The following is a 24,783-nucleotide window of genomic DNA, read 5'->3' as shown; positions in this document are numbered from 1 at the left end:
TTGTATTCTGTCCTTGAGTCGGTCTTTTAATCTATACCGAAAGGCTCCACTCTCAACTCTCTCTAACGTGATCACAGTGACTTTTACACACAGTAGGTAATAGACTATGTTGTCCAATTTTAATTATACAATTGTTCATTCAGATTTGAAGTTATGTGATTATATCATCTTCACCACTTTGAGATTCATTAGTGCAAGCGGATAACATCTTTTCTTGGGTGTTATGTTTTTATAGACCAATGAATCCATGTGCAGGACTTTGTACCGCTAAGCCCCTGGAACACCATTCCATTTGTTTCTATATGTACCAGGGAGGATCTTATGGGATCAAACATGGGTCATTGTCCTGAGTTACTGGAACAATTAAATATTTTGTGTTTCCACGAGTAAGTCACTAAAGGCAATCAATGCAGTTCTTCTGCTGGAATGGTCTGTTGTGGACCTTCTGGGAGGACGACTAATAATAAAATGAATTTCCTACTGAAATTCGACACCCTTGCATGTCTCTTGAAAGCAAATTTTGACTTCCTCTTAATTTAACAATGAGGCAGCCTTATGTTCATTTTTAAATAGCCCACCAAATTCCAAGAAAGAATCATAAAATTATGGCAAAAATGAAGATGGGGCCTTTACCAGAGATGTACTTCCATTAACTACTCATGGGATCCATATCTAGGCTTGTATGTCAGTTTTGCTTTTATTCAGGGTCAGACTGGGGAACCAAAAGGCCTGGCAAAAATATTCAAATAAGCTCTGCTCCCTTTGTCTCCTTGCGCAGCCTCTCATTCCATCCATCCTTTCTCAGTCTCTCTGTCTTCTAGCTCTCTAATCAATTTTTCTCAATGTTCCCTCTCACTCTCTCTCTTGAAGCCTCCATGTGCCTACTGCAGTTAACTTAGGGAAACTGAGGAAAGCGACAGAGACACCAGGGGCGGCCCTGAGCTTTCAAAACCAGCCTCCTAGGGATCCAGCCCACTGGGGAAAAGCATGATGGAATAAAAGACTGTTTGTCCCTGCTCTTATTGAAGTCCTATGACTTTGGATTTGCTACTCAAGATAAACTTGACACCCTTCTCCCTGGTTTGAAATGAATTACCTTCAACCGAGTTCTTGAAATTATATTCTTGGAGAGCAGGTAACCACTTTGCAGACTATGAAAGACCATTTCCCAAAGGGACGATTCAGTATTTGTAGGTGTTGCTGAGTGACTGTGTTTACATTATATTCTATACAATAGAAAAACTCATGATGTTCTAGGATAATAGCACAGAGAAAACACAATCTTCCATCTATACTATTTTAAGGAGATTTTTCCATAGTGGTACCGCTTTTATAACTGCTGAACTCCGATTTTAACTGCGGATGGATGTGAAGAAAGCTCTGTACCCTCAATCTTTGTAATTGCAGTCTTTCATCTCCAAACTAAGCTGTGGTTTCTGCTATAGATTTCTAATTTGTCTCCTCTTCCTGGTGAAGTTGAAATGGAGAGCCCAAGTAAGCCCCTTGATTCTGTGGTAGATCTCCTAGACACAGTGTCGAGGGTTCTTGAGCTAAATGCAGTTTTGAGCAACAGAAGCCTCAAGCTAGGCGGTTCAACCTTATTTTCAGGCAAGGAGCTGAGTCTGAGAACACCTCTTAGGGAATAATGTGGCCACTGTTTGTAGTCAAGAATTACTGAGTTTGAAGACTGTCAGTGCAATCACTAGTCTCTATAGATGAGATAACGTAACTGTTAGAATTAGGGTCTCTAGTTGGCAAAGATATACACCGTTGTCCAAGTACAGACCACAATCCTTGTCACGGCAAGTCACAACACAATCCAGATTATCCTGTGCCCACCCTCTGGTAGCTTGGCACTTGGCAGTAAGCCTTAACTTAGAAGGCAATGTGTAAACTATTTGTGCAATAAATCATACAGTAACACAGTGAAAACACCACAAAAAACACCACACAGGTTTAGAAAAATAGATAATATTTATCTGAATAAAATAAGGTCAAAACAACAAAGATCCAATAAGCACAATTTGAAATATCTCTTTTAAAAGGTTTAAAAGAGTCTCAATCCTTAGAAATCAATAGTTGTTTCTTTATAACACATAGTACCTGGGATGCGTCAAAAATAACGACCCACGGGAACCGCAAAGTACAAAATGCGTGGAAAAATAAGGTGTTGCATCAGATTTTTCAGCACATCACAGACGATGCTTTGTTTCTTTCCACTGTACAAGGGGTGCATTGTTTTTCAGCTGCTCGGTCTTGGTTCCTCACTGTGATGCAGAGATATTTTGACACCCAGGGATGATGCGTTGAAGATCCTTGATGCGCTGTTAGAAGAAGCAGTCGCTGCACCGATCCGGCAGGCAATGCATTGAAGTTTCCGTCGTAAGGGCAAGGCATGCACTGTGTCGAGTTTTCCATCATGATGTCAGTGCTGCGTTGTTCCAGTCAGCGGTGTGGTGATTTCTCAGCCGCAATGCAGGCTTTGTGTCAATTTCTGCAGGCGTTGCATTGATTTTCGATGCACAAGGATTTTCTGGAAGAGGTGAAGCCTTTGTTGGCCCTGAGACTTCAGAAACAGGAGGCAAGCTCAATCCAAGCACTTGGAGAACACTTCAGGGGGAGGCAGAGTCCTTCCAGCAGGGCAACAAGCAGGGCAGCAGTCCTTCTCAGCAAAGCAGTCCAGATGAGTCCTTTGGGCAGCTAGGCAGTTCTCCTGACAGAGTCCAAGTGTAGATCCAGAAGTGTCTTGATTTGGTGGGGTCTGAGACACAGTTTATACACACAACAAGTCCTTTAAAGTGTAGGGAAACTTCAAAGAGTGGTTTTGAAGTCCACTAGTTCCCTTATCAGCCCAATCCTGTCTGCCAGGATCCCTGTGGGGGGTTATCAGTCCTTTGTTTGAGGGCAGGCCACTGGCCTTTGAAATGTAAGAGAGAGCCCCTCCACCCGTCCTGCTCAGGAAGACCCATTCAGGATACAGATGAATGCAGATGTGACTGAGTGTCCTGTGTTTGTGGTTGTCTGGGTAGAATGAACAAGGGGAGCTGTCAACCAGCAGAGAGCAGACGTGAATTGGAGACAAGCTGTAAGGCACAGATGGTAGTTAGTGCAGAGAAATGCCCACTTCCTAAAACTGGCATTTCTAAAACAGAAATATTAAATCCCACTTCACCAGTAAGCAGGACTTCAGATTACCATTCTGGCAATACTAAATATGACGGGGCTACTCCTTCCAGATCGTAATCTACCACTTAAAGGTATATGAGGGCAGCTCTAATGCTACTCTATCACATGAGCAGGTCTCACAATAGTGGAAAACAAATCTGAGTTTTTCACTACCAGGACATGTAAAACACATAAGTACATGCCTACCTTTTACCTATATAGCACCCTGCCCTAAGGGATAGTTAGGACATATTTTAAGGGTGACTTATGTGTAGAATAAGGGGAGTTTAATGCTTGGCAAGTAATTTAAATGCTAAGTTGAAGTGGTAGTGAAAGTGCACACCACAGGCCTTGCAATGGCAAGCCTGAGTCAAGGTTAAAGAGCTACTTATGTGGATGGCACAATAAATGCTGCAGGGCCACTAGTTTCAATTAATTTACTGGCCCTGGGCACATTTACTGCACTTTACTAGAGACTTATGGGTAAGATAAATATGCCAATTGGGTAGGAACCAATGCTACCATGTTTAGGGGAGAGTGCATATGCAATTTAGCACTGGACAGCAGTGGTAAAGTGCACAAAGTCCTAACACCAGCAAAAACAGGATCAGAAAAATGAAGGGAGGCAGACAGAAAGTTTGGGGATGAACACCCTAAGGCTGTCAGGTCTAACAATAACTACTCAAACTACCATCATTTAGGTAGTTGGATTAAAGGAAGATGCACTGAAGCAAGCAATAATGACTAAATGGACATTTGGTGATTGAATTCACTTGAGTAATAAAAGAAAGATTGTTGTGAAAAGTAACAGAATTTGCAAACTTTCTCAACTGCCTTAGGTCCCATGGTTGTCTAGCTAAGTGAAGTGAAGGTCAGAAGGGTGAACTGAGCATGCAAGTACTATTTCAGGCTTCTGCCTATACGGGCAAATCAGGTTATGATGCAAATAATGTGAATTTAGCACTTGATCTGAAGATCCATTTATAACAGAATTCCTTGGTCGTTAGACAATGTCTGTGTTACACAGGAATTGTAACACCCCCTTGCTATTTTGCTGCAAACTTTATAAGCAGAGTTTATTCTGCCACCATAGTTTACCTCTTAGTCTACCTATCCATGCTTCCATCTTGTGGGGCAGTTTTAGTTGATGCTTTGTGACAGCCTCAAGCACTAGCACAGCTTGTAGCATGTTTGAGATTAAACATGGATTCTATGCACCATGATCTTTAGGGATGCATTAATGCCTTTGGATAGAAGTGTGGCCTTCAGCATGCATGTCATAGGCCAACTAGTGGGCCAGTCAAGTATATGAAACCATAACCTTAATTCCAATGAATATTGAATTGCCTGATTCTATAATCACAACATGGTTATATATTGTTTTATTTTGTGTTATATTAAATGTTCAGACTATTTATCTTATTTATGTAATTTGGGAGTTTGGTGCTTGGATAACAGTATTGATCTGTGCCTCCTATTCTGAATCTCTCTTCTTAATTCTCCGTAACTTACCCTCTTTTACTGTCTCTCCTCTTCTACCATTGTTCCTACTATAATTACCTCACTTCCTGCTCATCGTTATACCTATTTCACTGTTGTAATCTTCTACCTAAATGTTATCATGTTTTCACTCTAATGCAACATTCTATCTCCTCTCTTCCAACCGCCCTTTTCTTCTACCCACTATTCTGCCGTTTTCCTGATTTTGCCAACCCTTGAATTATTCCTTGATCCAAGTTCCCTCTTACCTGAAAATTGATCTGTTACCGTTTACTGGTTTCTGTGTCGGATTGTTCTCTCTCTGTCTTTACTTATGCAGTTTGTGAGTTTTCAAACCCTTGTTCAAATGCCAAATTTATTGTAGTGCTTAGTTTGATTGTCTCCATTAACTGTAAAGAGATCCTGATCTTCATTGTTATTTCATTTGCAAAGCACACATGCACCTTTCTTGGGTAGGGTTTACAATGTGTAAGATGTGGGAGAAATAGATGTATTATTTTTGCATTGATAATCATTGATTGAAGATCTGATCAAGAAAATCACCATTAATTTGAATAATTCCTTAAGTTCTTTTATAGATAAGTGTGCATTTTTTTGAGGCTGAGTGCAACAATAAATGGTTTAGATTTCTCTTTGGTCCTTTGTGTATTCAGATCTGGCAGAAGGTAATGTGTGTGGTGCCCTTTCCTCACCACCGTCCTACTATTAGAATGGTGGCTGTAGGAGCTGAGTGAAGCAAATGAGGAGGGAGAAGCCAGGCGGGTGTTGAGATGATTTAGATGTGGTTCACGTGTGTGTGTGTGTGTGTCTCTGTTACGTTTATGTGCCTCTGTCTACATGTATGTCTGCTTCTCTTTGTGTGAATCTTTTCTACCTTTTGCTTGAGTATGAATGAGACACAGGTACTCTAGTTAGGGATTGACAGTGATAAAAATGTTTAGGTCGGGCTTAAACACCTCTTTAGCTACATTTCCTGCCAAGAAAAATCATTAAAAAATACACAGGAACTTTCAAGCAACCATCTTCCACTCTTGGTCCATTCAAATGTTACTGAAATTATTCTCCCTCTCACCACAGCACAAAGTATAGATAAGTGGACCAGTCCTCTCCACCCACTGGCATTTTTTCCCTAATTTTTGTTTCTTAAATTGCAAAAATTGCCTCTTTATTCACATCCTTGTGAAATGCTGTTGATCCACAGCAGTTATGTAGGCGGTTGTGTGCAACTTACATTTCACTCTCAAACTTAACAATTCACGAAGCTTGCGAAAGTTAAGTAAATCTTGCAAAACTTTGCAGGCAAGTGCAAATTCTTGCTAAAATGTTTTCGCAGACATATTTTGCTGCAAAAAATGTGGTTTGTGAATTAGTCCTCCCACTGAAAGGACGATTTTGCTATGAATATTTTTGAAGTATGCAAAAAATTACACGTGGGATGCTTCAGTTAATCTAAGCCACTACAACTTACTTGAGGTCGAATCCAAATTCATTGTTTTATTTGCCTGATTGCCACCTCGGATCAGATCCTGCCATATGCAAATAAGCCTTGATCTTGCTCCAATAGGAACAGCCCATCTATCATCCAAATCCATTGTATTTTTGCCTACATTGCTACCTTATGTTAGACCCAGCCAAATGCAAATGAGCCATGATCTTGCTCCAGTAGGAGCAGTCCACCTGGAACTGCCAATCCAGTTCCTCTCTGAACCAGAATACAAGCAACCCAAGATTAGTTTCACCCTAGTTGGGGTTCATCAGTCAGGGAGAGATTGGCTTCAGTGGCACAGTGACTCCGAGTCCCACATCTGGGCATATCAGTAGCACAGAAGGTGTAAAAATGAAGTTTGCAAATAGTGATAAGTAGGATGCTTCAATTAATCTCAGCCACTGGTAATTACTTGGGCCGCATCCCAGTCCATCTAAGATTAGTCCCAGCCATATGCAAATCTGCCTTTTTCCTGCTCCAGTAGGAACAGTCCAGCCCAAACCACCAAGCCAGGTCCTCCTGAATCAAAACTTGTCTTGGTTGCTCTAGTTTAGGTTCAAAGAGGACCAGGCTTGGCAGTTCGGGCTGGAATGCTCTTACTGGAACAGGGCCAAGGCTGATTTTCAGATAGCTCTGTCTAATTTGAGGTGGAACAGTGAGCAAAATAATGATGGACTGGGATGTATTCCATTCATCGTGCTTCTGTTTAATTACATTTATTTTTGAGGGCTTATCTTTCTTTGCGATTTCCAATTGCTACGGTCCCAGGTGTTGCAAAAATACCTTAACTTTGCTGAGGAAAAAAACTGCAATTTTGTAATACGGATAAACGTTAACCCCTAGGGCACAGCCTCTTGTCATTGATGTTGATTTAATAGGGAAAAGATTAAGTTGTAGTCATTCTGTGTGTTATGTGTAAATGATGGCATTAGACTTGTTCATTTTTCATTATATATTGTTTTTTATTTGGTAAACTTTGCAGTGCAGTGTAGTTTAGGATGCTGTTCATTTAGAAGCTTCAGTGTTCAATCCGGAACCAGGTTGTATATCTTCTCAGAAGTAGTTGTTTTGGCCACATCATTGTTGCATCACCTTCCTTTCGAACATTAAAGTGACTCTCGTGCTCACGTTTTCCTAAAGTTGCACAATAATTAAATGTGTTTACGTATAATGACTATGTGATAAAAGCGCTAAAACGTTAAATGAAATAAATCTCATATAAGAGAAAACGTACCAGTTAACTGTAGTGCACAAGCCTGTAAAAGAGGAAGGAAGGAATAGCAGACCGCAATTGGGGGAGGGAGGGGCAGACTCAGGAAATGAGTCTTGCTATTGACTGTAATATATGCTCTTAAGAAAAGACAGCAGTTACTATGAACAATTCTAGGCTTCTTGTTGTTTTTAATCTTCTGCATTGCATGTGCTTTTTGGTGTACAAATGGGCGGACATCATACCTATCGTTTACAGATGAAGTTAATGGGAAACAATTTAAATTGCAACATCAGCACACCCTGCTTCCTCTTTCGAAAGGCAAGCTCTCGTAAACACCGTGTCTGCGGAGACAGGTTCAGAAGCGCATGTTTTTAAGCGCGTGCTCACAGCCCATCATTTCACCTTGCACACACTGTGTGTTGTTAAAGCTGCTTTAATTTAGGAAAGCCACAAAAGTGCACCCATGCTTACCTTGCCATGCGTTTTCAAGCTTCTAATTATCTTATTTTAACAGTACCTCCTAAACCTGATCATCTGAAACCGGTGAACCAGGAGTCAGCATTTCAGCCAATTCCCCCGGCACCTTCTCGGCCATTACCAGCCGACCCTAAAAGTAACAAGAGCCCATCGCTCCCCAAGAACAAGGAATGCTCCGAACCTTTGCCAGACATCAACAGCCTTATTGAAAAATTTGAAAGTATTCGGTAAATATATATTTGCTTTGTATGCAGAGTAAATAATATAGAAACATAATGATCTGTTTTTATAAAGCAGTATTAATTGCCTCTCCTTTATGCCTTTTCTCTTTTTTTTTTTTAACTAATTTTGGACTTTCTTTAATTGTACAATTGAAATGTGCGTTTTGAACACTGAACTTAGTTGCTTTTACGGCAGTTTATTGTTCTAATTATTCTGCTTTTAAAACCTTGTGCCAGTCATTGATGATGGTGATGCTGGAGGACACATTCAGGTACAAAAGCAACCAATCCTGCAGGCGATCACACTGGAAGGCATGGGATTTTTTCTAAAGGAGAAAAGGGATAGGTGGGGGTCCTCTAGTGAGAAGTCTGGAATGTTGGTTAGAGGAATGTATATCCACTCTGTTTCTATTTTGAGTGACAGGGTGAGTGAATGGACGTGCCTGTTAAGGGTGTAGGTGAAAAAGAGAGGTTGCTCCCTTACAAACATTTACTTTTGACACATACCAATATTATTGAACCCAGGGTTGTGCAGGGAACCTGTGGATCTCTTGAATCAAGTACATGGTATCACTTTTACTTAATTTGAGTTGTAGACTAATTGATTCAATGCATTGTCAACTTCTGACACGGTTCTCAGTTTGTCACCCAAGTCCACCCCTCCCCAAATCAATCTACCCCACTCTTCATTCCACTCCACACCACTCCATTTTAATCCAATCTACTTCAATTCACCGGACTACCCCAATCCAGTCCACCCCTCTCCAGCTCAGTCCACACCACTCCAGCTCAGTCCACCCCACCCCACTCTATCCAGCCCACCCCACTCTATCCGGCCCACCACACTCTATCCAGTCCAACCCACTCCAAACTAATCCAACCCACTCCCATACATCCACAGCACTCCAGTCCAATCCACCACACTCCAGTCCAATCCACCACACTCCAATGAATCAAATCCACCACAATCCTATCTACCCAACTCCAGGCCAATCTAATCAACCTCAGTCCACTCCAGTTCACCCCAATCCAATCCAATCCAATCCACCCAACCCCTCTTCAATCCACCCACCCAATCCAATCCAGCCCACCCCACTCCAATCCAATCTAATCTATCCCACTCCAATCCAATTCACCCCTGTCCAGCCAAATCCAACCTACCCCACTCCAATCCACTCCTAATCCAATCCACCTCAATCCAGGCCATCCCACCCCAATCCAGTTCACCCCACCCCAATCCAGTCCACCCTGCCCCACCCCAATCCAATGCACTTCAATCCACCTCATTCCAATCCACTTCACTCCAATCCAATCTACCCCACTGCAATCCAATCCAATCCAATCTACTCTACTTAAATCCCCCCTACGCCAATCCAATTCACACCACTGCAATTCACAGCACTTCACATCAACTGACTCCACTCCAATCCACCCCACTCCAATCCATCCCAATCCAACCACCTCTCCCCATTTTAGCCCACCCCATCTAGTCCATCCAATCCATGACACTCCTCTCAGTCCTCACTACTCTCCCCTAATCCAATCCACCCTACTACTTCAAACCAGTCCAACCCAGTCCATGTCATTCCACTCCACAACACTACACTTTGCAACACTGCACTCTGCCACTCTGCCACTGACTCACTGACCTGTAAATCCTTCTACTTAACTCTACAACACTCTACTCCTGATACTCCACTCTGACAGTCTACTCCAACATATCCACGCTCCGACACTCTACTCTCCCACCTTACTGTATGACACTCCACACCACTAACTTCTAGCCATTCTGCACAGCAGCCACACTGGTGTGCAACATGTCAAAAACACATTGCCAATGCCAATAGCTCTTGTATAGGCAAGACCTATTGGCTTGGTCAATGCTTGTTTTTTATTCCAGTTTCGGTATCCTCAAAGGACAGGAGTTGCAATAATAAAAAAAAGGAAATAGGCATCCTTTGAGTGGCATTGGGTAATGCTTGTGGGGTGTCTTCGATCGCTGTTAGCTCACCCCAGTGCCGACACACTATATTCACAAAGTGGAACCTCTCCCTCGGGTACACCTTCTATTCTGTGAATTGATACCGCCTCCTTTGGATGTCAATATCCAATCAAATCTTTTTCAGTTATGTTGTAAGCCACTGAACCATTAAATTGCAATTCGCAGGGGGTGTGGGGGCTTTCACACCTCCTCCCCCTTCTGAGTCACAATGAGTTACAAAGGGTATATTGCGAGTTGGAAAGCCATTTCAATGTGCCTTTAATTCATTATGGCTTGGGGTCGCAAAGCCTTCAATTTGCACATCAGAAACTTTGCGACCTCCAAAATGCTTTGTATGTCACGTCCAGAATTCCCTGTGTGATTGTGAAGTATTGTTACATTTAATGCCTCCCTAGCTGCATTTTATGTATGGTGTTAAAAGGAAACGTTTTGCGAAGGTGATGTATTTATCTAACAAATGGTTCTGGTTCATGAGTGTTATCCAGTTAGAGTTGTGCAAATTAGTGAATTTCTATAACACAACCTTCATAGAAATGTAAGAAAAACTTTCTCTAAGTTTTTGTGAAAAGAATGGTACACATATTTCCTACTGTTTCATGAGGGTGAATAGCCTCAAATTAGCCAGCAGTGCATTGAAAACTATCTTGCAATGCACCTTCTGCACTGAAAAACTTGCATGAACTTGAACTAAATATCGTTCTGAATGGTGCAAATCATGAACTTGACTAAACTGCATCTGCGTAATAAACCCGTTGCACATCCTTAGTAACAATATCATGCCAAGTCTTAGTTTGACACCTTTAATGAGCAATACTTTGTTAAATATTTGACGCCAACGAAGTGATAACATAAAAACATTGAGGGAATGAGAGGAATTGATCCATCAGTCACATGCCTCTGTTTGGCAAAAAAAATAAAAAAAAATATATATATATATATATATATATATATATATATATATATATATATATATATATATAGTGAGAGAGAGAGAGAGAGAGAGTGTTTTGGTGAATTTCAATGGTTTTCAGAGTTTAAACATTACATTGTTAATGAACATTTTGCCTAACTGTAATGTTACTTCACTATTTTTTCATCACATTTCTAAAAGTTATTTTAACGTAAATTAGTATTTAATTACCATATGTAAATCCTACCCCGTGGGGTCGAAACCCAAACCCCACATGCAGCCAGTTCCATGGTGTGCATGGCCTACAGCCTTGCCCTGTGGCCAAACCCTCTAGAGGCAACCAACCCCACACTGCGCAGGGCCTTCGATCATGCACGGTGGGGGATGGCCCTCGAGCCTGGCCTGCGATCCTGAGAACCCCACCCCCCAGGGCATTGTTTTCTTTTTTTTAAGGGGGAGGAGGGCCATGTGGCCCTCTCCCATAACCTAGTACGGCCATGGGGACCATGTCCCCGTGGGCCATATATATTTTAAAGTTGCAGGGACCCCGTGGCCCCCCTCCCTGAACCTCATTAGGCCCTGGGGACTGCCCTCTCCCAAAGCATTGCCCATCCCCGGGGACCCCATCCCCTGCGATCCACAATATTAAAGGTGGATGCCCACCCAGGGCAACCATCATATATTCCTTGGGGGCTGTGGTGGGAGCCTCAAGGCCCCATTGGCCCCAGCTGGCTCCCTGCATGCATCAGTGAGAGCAGGGAAATAAATCAAAAGTCTGCTGCCAGCTGGCAGGAGCATTTTCAAAGTTCGCACCCATTGGGAGCAGACTCAGCGGGCACAGTGGGAACAGACTTTGTGTTTACTCTTGCTTGGGAAGAGATTAAAAAAATGCTTCTGCCAAGCAGGACTAAACACAGGTTTTCCTGGCCACACCAGTGCGGGCAGGGAAACTGCGGTGTCGCAGGGTGGGTTCCCTGGGACATAGCTAGTAAGCCAGCTATAGGGACTGGGGTCTGGCGGGCCATTAGTGGTTCAGGGAGGGAGACTGCATTCACCCTACCCTTTCAATGAGTTTAGTGGCCCGGGGGGGATGGGTTTCCTGGGGCCTTTAGAGGCTCAAAGGGGGAGGGGGTGCATGGTCCCCCTCCCCTTTACGAATACAGTGGGGCCCAGGAGATGAGGTCCCTGGCACTGAATACAGCCTGGAGAGTGTGGGGTGCTTTTCCCCCTCCCCTCAAAACCAACCCTGGGTGCTTGAGAATGGGAGCCCTGGGACTGACAATGACCTGAGTGAGGGGGCACATGGCCCCCTTCCCCTTATAATGGTGTCAAGCCCTGGGGGTGGGGTACTCAGGGCCAAAATCATTAAAGAGAGGGGGCATGTGCCCCACCCCCCAAAAAAATGCCTTATACCCTCGGGCTCTGGCTCACCCCAGAAAGTTTTTAATAAACAAGTACTGGAGCCAACACTTTTTTTTTTTATTAAATATGCTGTGGATTTTCAGATCTTCTGAAAACTTGTGCCAACATAAAAAAAAAAAAAATGTGTTTAGCCTGAGGGTGGGTTTCTCTGGGATGCCACCACCACTTCTAGGAGGCCAATGTATCCTGGTCCTGTCTCCTTATGTCATTTTGTTACTTCTTTTTTATACTTTTTTGTAGGACTCGGGGCTAAGTCCCTAGTCCTAAAAAGGTTGCCACCACTTCCTGGTTGAGGTGGTGACAGCCCATCCGATCTCAGCAGGAGATCTGTTGGATCCGCATAAGCTCTGAATCCTAAGATATACAAAGTTTTGAGCATTAATTGCTCAACAACTACTGAACTGATTTACACCAAATCACAAAAAGCACTCTTTCTGAACCAAAATCTAACTTTCTACCAAATCTGATGTAAATCCATTCAGCAGTATAGGCTGTTGCTGTATCTAGAGTTCCTAAAAATAAAAGAGAACACGATTTGGGACCCCCCTTTTTTCCATGCCCCCATTTGATAGATCACCCCAAAATGTGCCATGTGCCAACTAGTCAAAAAGTAGCACTTTTTTGGAAAGTTCTATGAAGATTTGTCAAGCGGCACAAAAGTTATTAGGAAGTTATAGGGAAAAAAACAATGTTTTTCATATGGAAGCACGATCCTAACTTAACTGCCCAGTGGTCCTGTATATATATATTTTTATATCCATTTTTTCCATAGAAGGAGTGTTTTTAATTTTGCCAACAACTTTGGTGCCATTTAATTTTTACAAACTTATACTTTGGTCAGTTCAGCTGCTGTCTTGAAAGTTTTGAGGTCAAACGGGGGCTGAGAAAAAAGGGGGGGGGTGGTGGTCACAAAAGACTTATTCCTCATTCTACATCAATGGGATTGTTCAGATTTTTTAACATGACTGAACCGCTGAATGGAATTGCACCAAATTTGGCAGAAAACTCTTGGTCCAGAAAGCGTGCTTTTTGTTATTTGGTATAAATCCCTTCGGTGGTTTCTGAGATAATAGAGTTTAAAAACTAGAGATATATAGAGACACAGATTGCGACCCACGTGTCTGGGTCTGGATCTGCGGATCTGGGGGAAAAGCAAGGCCCTGATTGCCTGGCCTCAACCTGATAGCAAAGTTGCGGCTGCCATTTTGTTTGTCGCATCAGCTAGGGGGTGAGAAAAAAAGAGTGCAAAAACAAATAAGAAGTCAGTATACTGGTATCTTGACCCCTAGGACACATAGAGGGGTGCTCATGGTCAAACGATTGTCAAATTATTTATTTTCATCAGATCCATGGATCCAGAGAAAAATTGGAAAAAACCTCTGAATGGAAGCGCTTGGGTGCAAACAGGAGGGTTGGCTGTCTGCCACACGTGGCCAAAGGCTGTACATGATCCTAGTTATATTTACTTCTGTGAATGCTAAATAAACCATTGCAATTCACTGAAACAAACGAATGTTACAGGGACATTATAATTTGGTTCTGAATTTACTCACACAAAATCAGAAAAATTCAGCAGTTATAGTTATGGTAACCCAAGTAACTAAAACTGGCGCCCTAAGGCAACTATAACTTGCGCCATTGCCTTTCAGTGAGTCTTTTATATATATATATATATATATATATATATATATATATATATATATATATATTTATATATAAAATATATTATGTCTCCTTAGGTGCTAAATACCCACCATTCCTCCCATACGCAAATAGCGGCAGAACGGGGTAGGGCTAGAATGCCCGCATTGTAAAATCCACAATGCTTCATCAGATAAAGCAAAAACAGACCGTGCTGACTTGTATTTTGCTGCAACATCTGTGTTTATTGGTCAAAGTCAGCTAACGGCCCGACACGTTTCAGCACTCAGCCTTTCTCACAATGTCTAGGAGCCTTCTAAGACATACTCAGTACAAATAGTGCCCCAAAATACATAAACACAGCGAAAAGGCACCATTGAACATGTAAAAGAGTAGCAGGATGTCAAATCCTATGGCAGACATCTTGAAACATAATTAACTTCAATACTGTTTTAACTTTACAGCAATTATGTTTGTACATTTCCCGTCACCAGTAAATAACATCATATAATTGTGAAATTATATAAAGGGTATGTTTCCTCTTCCTGCATTGTGCATGACTGTGCATGATGAGATGACAAAATTTGCTTTGAAACAAGATGTATTATAAAAACATGCAATCCATGTAATTTGCCATTATTCAACATGTCATCTCACTGATTGGTATTGGTTGTGATCAAAGTCACCATGCACATTCCATCATGGCCCAATGGGCTATATGTCATGAAAAAACTCCAACCTTTGACATATATTCCATGAAAACAAATATATAATGATAAAGGTCTTGGGTATCAGACTCCAAGGATGGGTATTAATAAACTGTGTGTATCATAGGCCCAGGTGGGCCTTAGCATGGGAACCACAAACCTGACATAACCATAACATTATAATAACCCATAAAAACTAAGGCCTTGATTTAGATTTCAGCGGGTGGGTTACTCCATCACAACGGTGACGGATATCCTGTCTGCCGAAATATAAATCCCATTATTTCCTATCGGATTTATATTTTGATGGACCAGATATCCAGCACTGTTGTGACCGAGTAACCTGTCTGCTGAAATCTAATTCAGGCCCTAAGTGTTGATCCTCACTCATTAACATTGCCTAGAAAATCAAATCATAATCCACAGTTTAACTGCACAAATCCTGCTCCATATTAGATACTGTGATGATCACCCCTGTGCACCTGTGTAAATAATGAAAAGAGCAGGATTAAAACCATTTAAAACATAATTAATACATCACTCCTGAAATTACTAAAGAAAACAAAGAGAAAAAGTTATAATGTGAGATTATTTACATCTCTAGTCAGGTCTGACGATAAGAAATATGATGGGAAATGTACATTCATAACAGCTATAATTTGAAATATTATTGAAGTGAATTATTTTCTGTGCCGCAGCACGATACGAGCGAGTGCAGGCTGTTTTTGCTTTATCTGCTGAAATATTGTGGATCTTGATATGTATGTAGGTATCTATGTAAATATGTATGAATCTATGTTGGTTCATATGAACAGGTCCATCTGAGCATAAACAGGTAGGTGAAATGCTGGGATACTGTTACTTAGCAAAGAGCTACAGAGGTGTCCAGTATCCCTATATCACATGGGGGCCTTGGCCAACAACAAATAGGGCCACCTTAAATAAATGGTACTGTAAATTTCCAATTGAGGCTAATCCCTTTCTTAGAAAATAGATGTGAATAGACTCGACCTATTTGTTGGGGCAAATCTTTAATGCCACATCCCAACAAAGTGTCTGCTCTTAGTAGATTGGGGTCCATTTGGTCTTGAAGAATTGCCATTGACCCTTGCTAGGTGAATGGGCAAGAAACATGTTGACCAGTTGAAGAAGGTGTGGACAACTTAGATCATTTGAGCACCTGTACTTTTTTATTCTTGTCATGGATTTAAACTTTGATCAGTAAAATATATTTTCTATTGTTCATCCAAAGACAATATTATTCCTCCCCAATCTACTACTATTTCACCTGCTCTAGTGGAAGAAGGACACGGGCCTTTAGCTCAAATGGACCACATGCGCAAAGTACCTGTTCAAGGGCCCTGCCCGTTGGTTATTTCACGGCTCACCCAACGTGGAGCATGACCCAAGGAAGATGCATGCCACCTCGGTGGGTGTGGAAGAGTGCATCCTGAAAAGGCCTTAATGGGCGCCGGGAACAATAGTTCACTATTGCACATTAAGGGGGTCATTCTGACCCTCAACGACCACGACAGCACCGCCAACAGGCTGGCGGTGCTCTCAAGGGCATTCTGACCGCGGCGGTTTGGCCGCGGTCAGAAAGGGAAAACCGACGGTCTCCGCCGGTTTTCCGCTGCCCTCAGGAATCCTCCATGGCGGTGCAGCTTGCTGCGCCGCCATGGGGATTCCGACACCCCATACCGCCATCCTGTTCCTGGCGGTTCGCCCGCCAGGAACAGGATGGCGGTATGGGGTGTCGTGGGGCCCCTGGGGGCCCCTGCAGTGCCCATGCCAATGGCATGGGCACTGCAGGGGCCCCCGTAAGAGGGCCCCACAAAGAATTTCAGTGTCTGCTTAGCAGACACTGAAATTTGCGACGGGTGCAACTGCACCCGTCGCACCTTCCCACTCCGCCGGCTCCATTCGGAGCCGGCTTCCTCGTGGGAAGGGGTTTCCCGCTGGGCTGGCGGGCGGCCTTCTGGCAGTCGCCCGCCAGCCCAGCGGGAAAGCCAGAATGGCCTCCGCGGTCTTTCGACCGCAGAGCGGCCATATGGCGGTTCCCGCCAGGCGGGCGGCGACCGCCGCCCGCCGGTCTCAGAATGAGGCCCTAAGTGATGTACGTAGGTACAAAATGCATAAATTGCATTTCCAAATAGTTTTCTTGTATTTTTACCGGGTACTTCATAGAAGCTTTTTGTGTGCACGTGAAGAGAGACAGGCACGTACATCTGAAACCTGGTCATTGACTGTGTGCTCCTCAGGTTTCATGACTGTTTTCGCAGATCAAAAAGGCAGAAGGTAGTTTACAGCTGAGTCTTGCAAGGGAAGAGGCCTCCTCGACCCGATTAATACTTCCTGCCGCTGACATGCGAACAAGTACAGCTTGCAAGGCTTGGTTTGGCTGAAGCAGTGGCTTCTGAGAGGAGTATAGCGCTGCACTCGGTGCTCCTTTATCAGAGCTGGGTCTCCAGATTCCTTCACACCCTTTAACAATATGTACTACAAATCTGCAAATTGTTTAACAATGTAAACACAACATTATGTAACTTTATGTTCTGAACCCAGGACTGCGTCCCAAATGCCTCTTTCGCCCCAGTTAATTAAGTATGATGTTACAAAATGTAAGGATGGATGAACGGCTCTGTTGAGATAAAGGCTAACATTTAGCAAAGGAGGATGAAATGGCGCCTGAGAAAAATTAAACACCTTTCAACGTGAACCACCACCACACTTTAGTGGTAGTGTCGCCACATCTCTCAGAGCTTGCTGAGGCTGGTGCCGATGTCCTGGGGTGTTTTCAGAGCAAACTTCTGCACGGGTGTTATTCTCCGACTTCCAGAAGTTAATACTTGAATAGGAATTTGTATACATTCCCCTTTAGTCTTTTTAAAATGACAGTTGTACCTGTCTTTGCTTCAATCCTCCTTTAGATGTTGAGTCTTCTAAACCATTTTCAATTCGTTTTACTCTTACGTTTGCTGTTTTAAGTTTATATTTGGAAGGAGAAGAAATATTGTTTTTTGCTATTTTTGCAAATTTTTTGTTTTACTGTTCCTCAGAAAAATACCAGCCATGCATTGAAAATACATCACAGACCTGCCACCTCACACAGTGCCACCATGTGTGTCACAATATTTGCTCCCTTCACTTCCAGGGCCACCCAGTAAGATGTTAATATCACATGGTGGCAGCGAAAACGAGCTGGAGACCACTGCTAAGCTTGAATTTCTTCCTCCTTTCGGAGGATTTGAACTGCCACCAAGGTTTATGAAAACACCCCGGTACACCGGTAACCACATCAGCAAGATTTTTTTTTTTTTAAAGCTGGGGACTTAGTGGGGGCAAGGGGCAGAAGTGCCCCATAAGTAGTTCTCCTCACAAAAGCTCAGTCCCCTCCTCACACAGTGAATTGTTTTTTAAGTTGCTAGGTCTGCAGTTCACTGGCAACCCCAGTTAGTTTCCATGAGTGATAAACAGCACGTTTCACTGTGACCATGGTTATTGCAGAATGGAGATTACATTGTTGTACAGCATGTACACCATACTCTGGCTGAAATGGAGAAAATGACCCAACCTAGTGCAGAGCTTGTCCTATACACAAAACATTTGCTAAGTCTACAAAAATTATTAGAAATGTAATCAAAAGCAGCTTGACTGGTGTAATGATTATTTTGTAGTTGAATGTTACAACATCGAGAATAAGTCAGCGAAATAAAAGCTATGCTGTTAGTCAAGCAATATAAAAATATTTTTTTATTGGACTATGTAAGTGTGCTCACACACTTTGGAAGATGAGAGCACTGATCCACCCTCCAGCAAGCGTACTAGGAAGTTATGCAAATATTAATCAATATTTGTCTTCAGAATTTATTTTCAACACTTCAAATCACAATCCTGAAAATGTCAAGGTAAACATCATTTGCTACCATTTGGCTACCTCCATAGTTAGCAAAAAAGAGACATTTCTAAAATATATTTACTAGACCTGTTCTGGTTAGGAATTCATGTTTTACTCATGGCACATTTAGGGTCATTCTTTAAAAGGCATCATGGAGACCAGCAGATAAAGATTTCAGTTTTGCCCTGCTGTTCCAGCTTTATCACTGGCGTAATCACTGAATACTTGACGCACGCTTGTGGCCCTCTTACTAACTTCTTTCTGCTGTTTGAAATCCTTCTCCAGAAACTGTGTTCTTACATTTTTCTGCCCCTCCCCCATTCACTCTTTAAGTATACGTCCCATGAATCCCATTAAGCCTTCTGGAACCTTTCGAAAAAGTCCTTCTTGCTGATGTTCCCCTGCTTGTTAGTGCTTGGTTCACTCCCTGTCCACTGCCTAGGTCCAGTCTCACATCTCCCACCAGGTTCCCCATTCTTCACTGTCTGTGACATTAATCACCAACGCCTCTAAAACCAATTACCAAAACCAATTGACTTCCTATAAAACTGAGAGTAGTTTTCAATTCATTTGTTATTTGCTACAGATTCCTGTGTTCTTAGGTGAAAATTATTCATGGCATTGACCCATGTGCACACTGCGTTGAAATTTAGAATCACTTGTTATAATTCCCAAAAACAGTATGGTTATATTTGATGATCCTTCTTTTCATCAGCTGCTGCTAAAACATGAAGATCCCTTCCTACTGCTCTTGAAGCTGAATCAAATTTCTTGCGATTTAACAAATCTCTAAAAACTCTGTCGTACAACTTTTATGCTCTTCACTGCTGGCCTATAGATCAGTTCAATGGCAAGATGTTTTGGCTTATGGTGCGATTTATAAGTATCAACCATAGACCATCCTTTGTATATCTGACACCACAGGTGTTTGCCTTATGGTCCCCATCTCCCCTTTCACTTTGGTATATTGTCGTTTGTCGCTCATCTCTGCAACTTTATGCATGGCTCCTTCAAAAACCTTCCTTTCCTTTGGGCTCATTGATATATTGTGTTTCTTGAGGCAGGTATCACTTGGACCTTTTCTGCCCACTCAACCAGTAAATACAACAGCACATTTTGTTGGCCATTTTCTTTCTTTGTGAGGCGGGTGGTAACACTTTAATTATCTCTTCCTCTAAACACTAGTCACCAGTGTTTAAAAGCAGTCAGATAATTCTCTTCAAGACAGGGTGCCAGACCTTGTTGTTTCTCCTCCTTGTATTCTATGAAGGTAAAGGGCTCCAACATCCTCTTCATCCATACTATCCACTAACAGTGGCACTCCAGCTATCTTTTCTTCCATATAATTTTTGCTAGTTTCAATGTGGTCTTTCCTTTGCTCTCTTTCATTGCCTTCATAGATGTGGTGTCTCTCCCATCCTGTCTTATGTTTGATTTTCTTTGTCTTTACCAGGACCTACTTTGTTGCCTTTTCCTTTTTTCCCTTCCTCCATTGCTTCCCCTAAACCAGGGGGACTACTACCCCAGAAGGTGCCTTCGAGCCACCACACTCCCCACACTCCCCACCCTCCCTTATGTGACTTGTAACCGGCAGGGCATGTTACAGCTCTTAAAGTTGTGGTATCCTCTGCCCTTCTAGTGCACATATTTTATCTCTCTGATATAGAACCTACTCCTTTCCCAGATTAGCTGAAGTCACTAAACTCCCCAGTTAGAGTGTGCAGCTCCCACTAAACTGGGTACAGTTTATATTTTCCTCCTGGTTGTTGTACCTCTTCCTTAATAAGCTCAGTAACTACCTACAAGTACTATATTGATCCATCATTTCATACTGTGCATAATTATTTCATTTCATTATGGATACAAAAACAAGGCCTAGCCATCTGTCAGAGTGCTTTACGTAGTAGTATAAGGTGTGTAAGATGGCAGTGCATTCATGTAAATAGAAGGTACATACCATACAAAACTTGACAGTTCAAGTAGCAATATAAGATTCAAAAGAGGCAGTGATGGGCCAACGTGTACGGAAAACAGAGAATCTTATTTGAAACCTAATAGAGCTCTGTATATTATATCACATCACAAGATAGGCAGTTCAAAGGCACCTCAGACACCAGAGGCACAATACTACAGAATGTTAGGTCAGTAGTCAAGTGGAAGTTTAAGGATGGAACTAGGGTAACAGTGAGAAGGTGTTTCTTGTATTATTAGAAAATCATGACCTATACTTCTCTGCTCTTATAAGAATTTTCCACCGCAATGTCTAGTCAGGTGTCAAAGGTGTTTTCTTGGTTAACATTGTTTGTGGACTCTGTTAAAGGGTGTGTAGCCATTCTGATTTGTACAGGGAGGGTGTTCTAAGGCCCAGGGTAATGGGTCTTCCTGGGTCAGGATAAGATTAAATTGTTCTTAAAACTACTTTGGCCTTGACTGGTTCAGTAAAATTAAATTAAAATGCAATGCAAACTGTGTGAGGTATAAAATGCATGGATTTTATTGTTCATGTTCATTGTTATTTATCTATAGGCAACCAGTGTACATTGTCAAAAGAAACCAGTTGAACTTAAATCTTAAGATGGAACCTGGATTGGACTCTTCACAAGAGTGTAAATCTATTGATGTTAATGCAACAGCTGCCAAAGGAGAGCGAGCGCTGGCTCAGGCTGAACCTGATGATCATCAGTCACATTTAGTGAACAGCGTGGAACTCTCCAGTGCGGAGATCCTAAAAATTAAAGAGCTGGATATAAGTGTTATAAAAAATTGTGAGGATTGTGATGCTCTGGATTTAAGGAAAGAACCTAACACAGAAGATGGTAATGGTGACTTCAACGAAGAGCAAAACGGAAATGTAAAAATGCCCAACAGAGACAGTGGAATTGACAGTCCTTCATGTAGCGTGGCTGGAGAGGTTTTTTCAAATGAAGACGCAGACCTGAAAACAAACAGTGCTGTTGAGAATTTGACAGACTCTGAAGCTGACAAAATGGATACAATTTTTCTACCTTCTGATCCAAAAAGAGACTCCACACAAGATGAGGACAGTGATATGGATGAAGGTAGCAGTGAAGAACATGAGTCTGCGGACGTGCCAAAGTCTGAGTGTTTAGATCTAACTAAGGTAAGAGAGAAAGTACTGCATAGGTGTATGTACAAATGCCAAACTACTGTGCGATCCGGTGGGCCTGTACCTCACGTAGATCTGGCAACCATGACCAGACATGCTCAGGTTTCTGAGTAATTTACAGCTTAGCGTCTGGTTGTCTTTCACTAGTATTGAAGGGCCAGCTTATAGTCACTGGCTGATCCACAACACATTATAGGCACTACAAAGATGTACTACATATTAAGGTACTACCTTGACCGAGGGTCGGTAGTACTGCGTTGCAATGCCATCCATGCCTGCTGAAGCTTACCTATCAGATACAGAGGGATCAGGCCCAATTAATTTGGTATTCTCACATGCTTGTCCCAGTGAAGCTTAATCTTCGTTCTACATTACTGAAAATGTGTGCCCAAGGGTACAAGGATATTTTGTTATCACTAATTATTTTATATATAGTGCAAGTTCAACTCAAAGGTATTGGAGTGCTTTACATGAGCACCAGTTACGTTGCACAAGGTCATGTTCAATTTTTTTTTATGCACAGTGTTACGTGATTTGCTTAGAATCACAGGATGCTCAACTGATGCTGAGATCCAAGCCTTGTTTCACAGTTCCAAAGTCAGCAGCTCTGGCCATAACACCACATCCTTGTGCATGCCATTTTTTCATTGTTTGTACATCTGTGCAGACCTGTTCAGTAAAATATTAGCTTGGTTATGAAGTTTGAAGCTATGACTTTCTTGTATTGTGTTGCAGTCATGCTATAGTGTGTTAATAAATGTCATGATCAGTAAGGATAGAATTCCCTAGTTTTTCATTGTTAAAAAAATTAAAAATAAGTTCAGGGCAAGAAGGCTTTCTGGCGAAAGCTGGGATTGCTGATTACAGGGCTGCCTAGTTTTTATTTCACTTTATGCACTACCCTAAAATTCCCATATATTTAACTCACTGTTAAAGGTTTTTCTCCATCCCTGCTCTCTCCTTTGTCACTGTAGTTCTATTTTTCTCTCCCCATTCCTTCTCCATTTTGACTTTTCTTTCGTTCTCTGAGTCTGATCATGAAAAATATGTTTCATTGGCCTGTCGGGAAATGTCCCTACTCTTTCTCAGTGTGTCAGCTTGGCTACCCAGCTAATCACCTAAGAGCAGGCAGGGCTTTGTGCAGGCCAGTCCATGTCTTACCATTTTTATTTCAGGTTACATCATTTGTGAAGTGCACATGCACATCCACTTGTGAAACTGTTTATCAGAACCTTTTGTGGTACAAATCTGATAAAGGGAGCATCCCCAAAGGATTGCTCTCTCTCATTACTCTTATTCATACTAGATCCAGGGTCTGAGGGCCATGTGCACGGACAGTGAGAGATAACTGATATAATTTATATCCTAATGAATAGAAGTTGCTTGCATGCACGTCTTTCGTATTTCTTTCTATGTGACCTTACAGAAAGATTGATAGGAGCAAAGGGAAGCCCACCAAAATGGTTTGCAAACATATTGCCATTAAACTTCATGCAGATGATTTGACAGATTTGGGCTGCGTCCAGAAAGGTTTGAAAGGCGGCTGAAAATGTTAAATCATTTTTGCAAGTCAACTAATCTGATTGTTAATATCACTAAATCCCAAGTACTGCATTTGGATGAGAAGAAATTAAATTTCACTTGAAAATTAGACAAGAATAAATTACAAAGAGTTGAGTTATATAGCTATTTTGGGTGCATTTTAACTACAAGCTATCTTAAGGAGCATAAGCAATGGTTTTAGCAGAGATATGACTACTATGCAAAGCTTGTGTTGTTTTAAGAGGAAATGAGTGAGACTTTCTATGACATTTTTGTTAAAAGTCAAATTACCAGAGGATATTCGTTATCACATATGGTCTCCTAGGCTAATCACGTAGAACCCCTCAGTTTTAAATGGTGTGAAGGAAGAACTGCTACAAATGTGTTTTTGCATGCCAGTATTAAAGTAGAGGGTTTACTAACTGAGCTGGAAATATGTCCAATAAGCTATTACTCTAGCAAGGCTACAGAATGCCTCAATCCTTAAATAAGTAATTACAGTGCGAGAAAATTGCAAAGGTAATAGGTGTTTTTAATAGGACCGTCAGATTGATCATCATAGAGATATTAGAGGCAACTTGTTCTTTTTTCACAAGAAGACATTATCAGAAAAATCTGTTGGGATGCTGTTTAAAACCAATAAAGGTTTCAAGATGGGCCGCCAGTCAATGATGCATTTTTCAGAAGTAAAGATTGTTGGTACAGCAAATTATTAATTATGAGTACCAAATCCAAAGACAGCGGTTAGTTGTTATTGTTTGTTTTGCTTTGCGCTAGCCTTTAAAATTTAGAATATCAAACGTGCATCATCCTTCTGTGTGCAGTTGTCATCTTAGAACACTTGATAAATTAGTGCTTGTTTTGTTATTGCATGTTACTTGAAAGGAAAATATATTTACATCCATTACTTATTGTTTGTTCTTTTTGAGTTCTGCAAATGTTTTTTGAGGGAAATGTTGATAGAGAAATTGCTAATGTTATAAATGGAAAATAATCAGGGGTGGTTTGTTATGAAAATGCTTTTCTTTTAATATGAAGCTTTAAATTATTTTTATGGCCGTGGAATTCTTTTTCAAATTGTAATAATTATATTTATGGAGTGCTTACTTTTGTAGATGCTTATATGGGCCTTGTGTTTTGAATAAACTTGAAATGAAAAGCCATTGCCTTGGATAGGGCAGTAATCATACTTTCAGCTAAGTGATCAAACTACTTTTCAACTCTGTGATTTCAGTTTCCTTTTCATTAAGTACTTAGGCTCGCAACTTCATAAATCTAATATGTAAGGCTTGCAACTTGTTTATAAAGGATAACAGTTTCAGCCACCTTTTGGAGCAGGAAACAGCTCTTGCTTCTGCCATGGACATTGCAGAGTAGTAGGTGGACTGCCACTGCTGAGCAGGAGGTGCTCAATCTGTGAACTCGATGCCCTGCATCAGAATTAGCAGTGCCCATGCAAGGTTCACTTATCC

General features: G+C 41.7%; 1 protein-coding gene across 7 annotated transcripts in view; it reads left to right on the top strand.

Annotated features, from left to right (window-relative positions):
- The window catches only part of FGD3 (FYVE, RhoGEF and PH domain containing 3), a 554,715-nt gene that overhangs the window by 312,448 nt on the left and 217,484 nt on the right, over positions 1 to 24,783 (top strand). For all 7 annotated transcript variants that reach the window (XM_069206420.1, XM_069206423.1, XM_069206421.1 and 4 more), the window contains 2 exons: positions 7,879 to 8,068; positions 21,169 to 21,763. In XM_069206420.1, the coding sequence (XP_069062521.1) occupies positions 7,879 to 8,068; positions 21,169 to 21,763 (785 nt within the window). The remainder of the gene's footprint in view (positions 1 to 7,878; positions 8,069 to 21,168; positions 21,764 to 24,783) is intronic.

The sequence above is a fragment of the Pleurodeles waltl genome, chromosome 9 (assembly GCF_031143425.1).
Source record: "Pleurodeles waltl isolate 20211129_DDA chromosome 9, aPleWal1.hap1.20221129, whole genome shotgun sequence".
In the NCBI taxonomy this organism is placed as follows: Eukaryota; Metazoa; Chordata; class Amphibia; order Caudata; family Salamandridae; genus Pleurodeles; species Pleurodeles waltl.
Note: the sequence above shows the minus strand (reverse complement) of the source record. Positions and strands in the feature narration are given on the sequence as shown.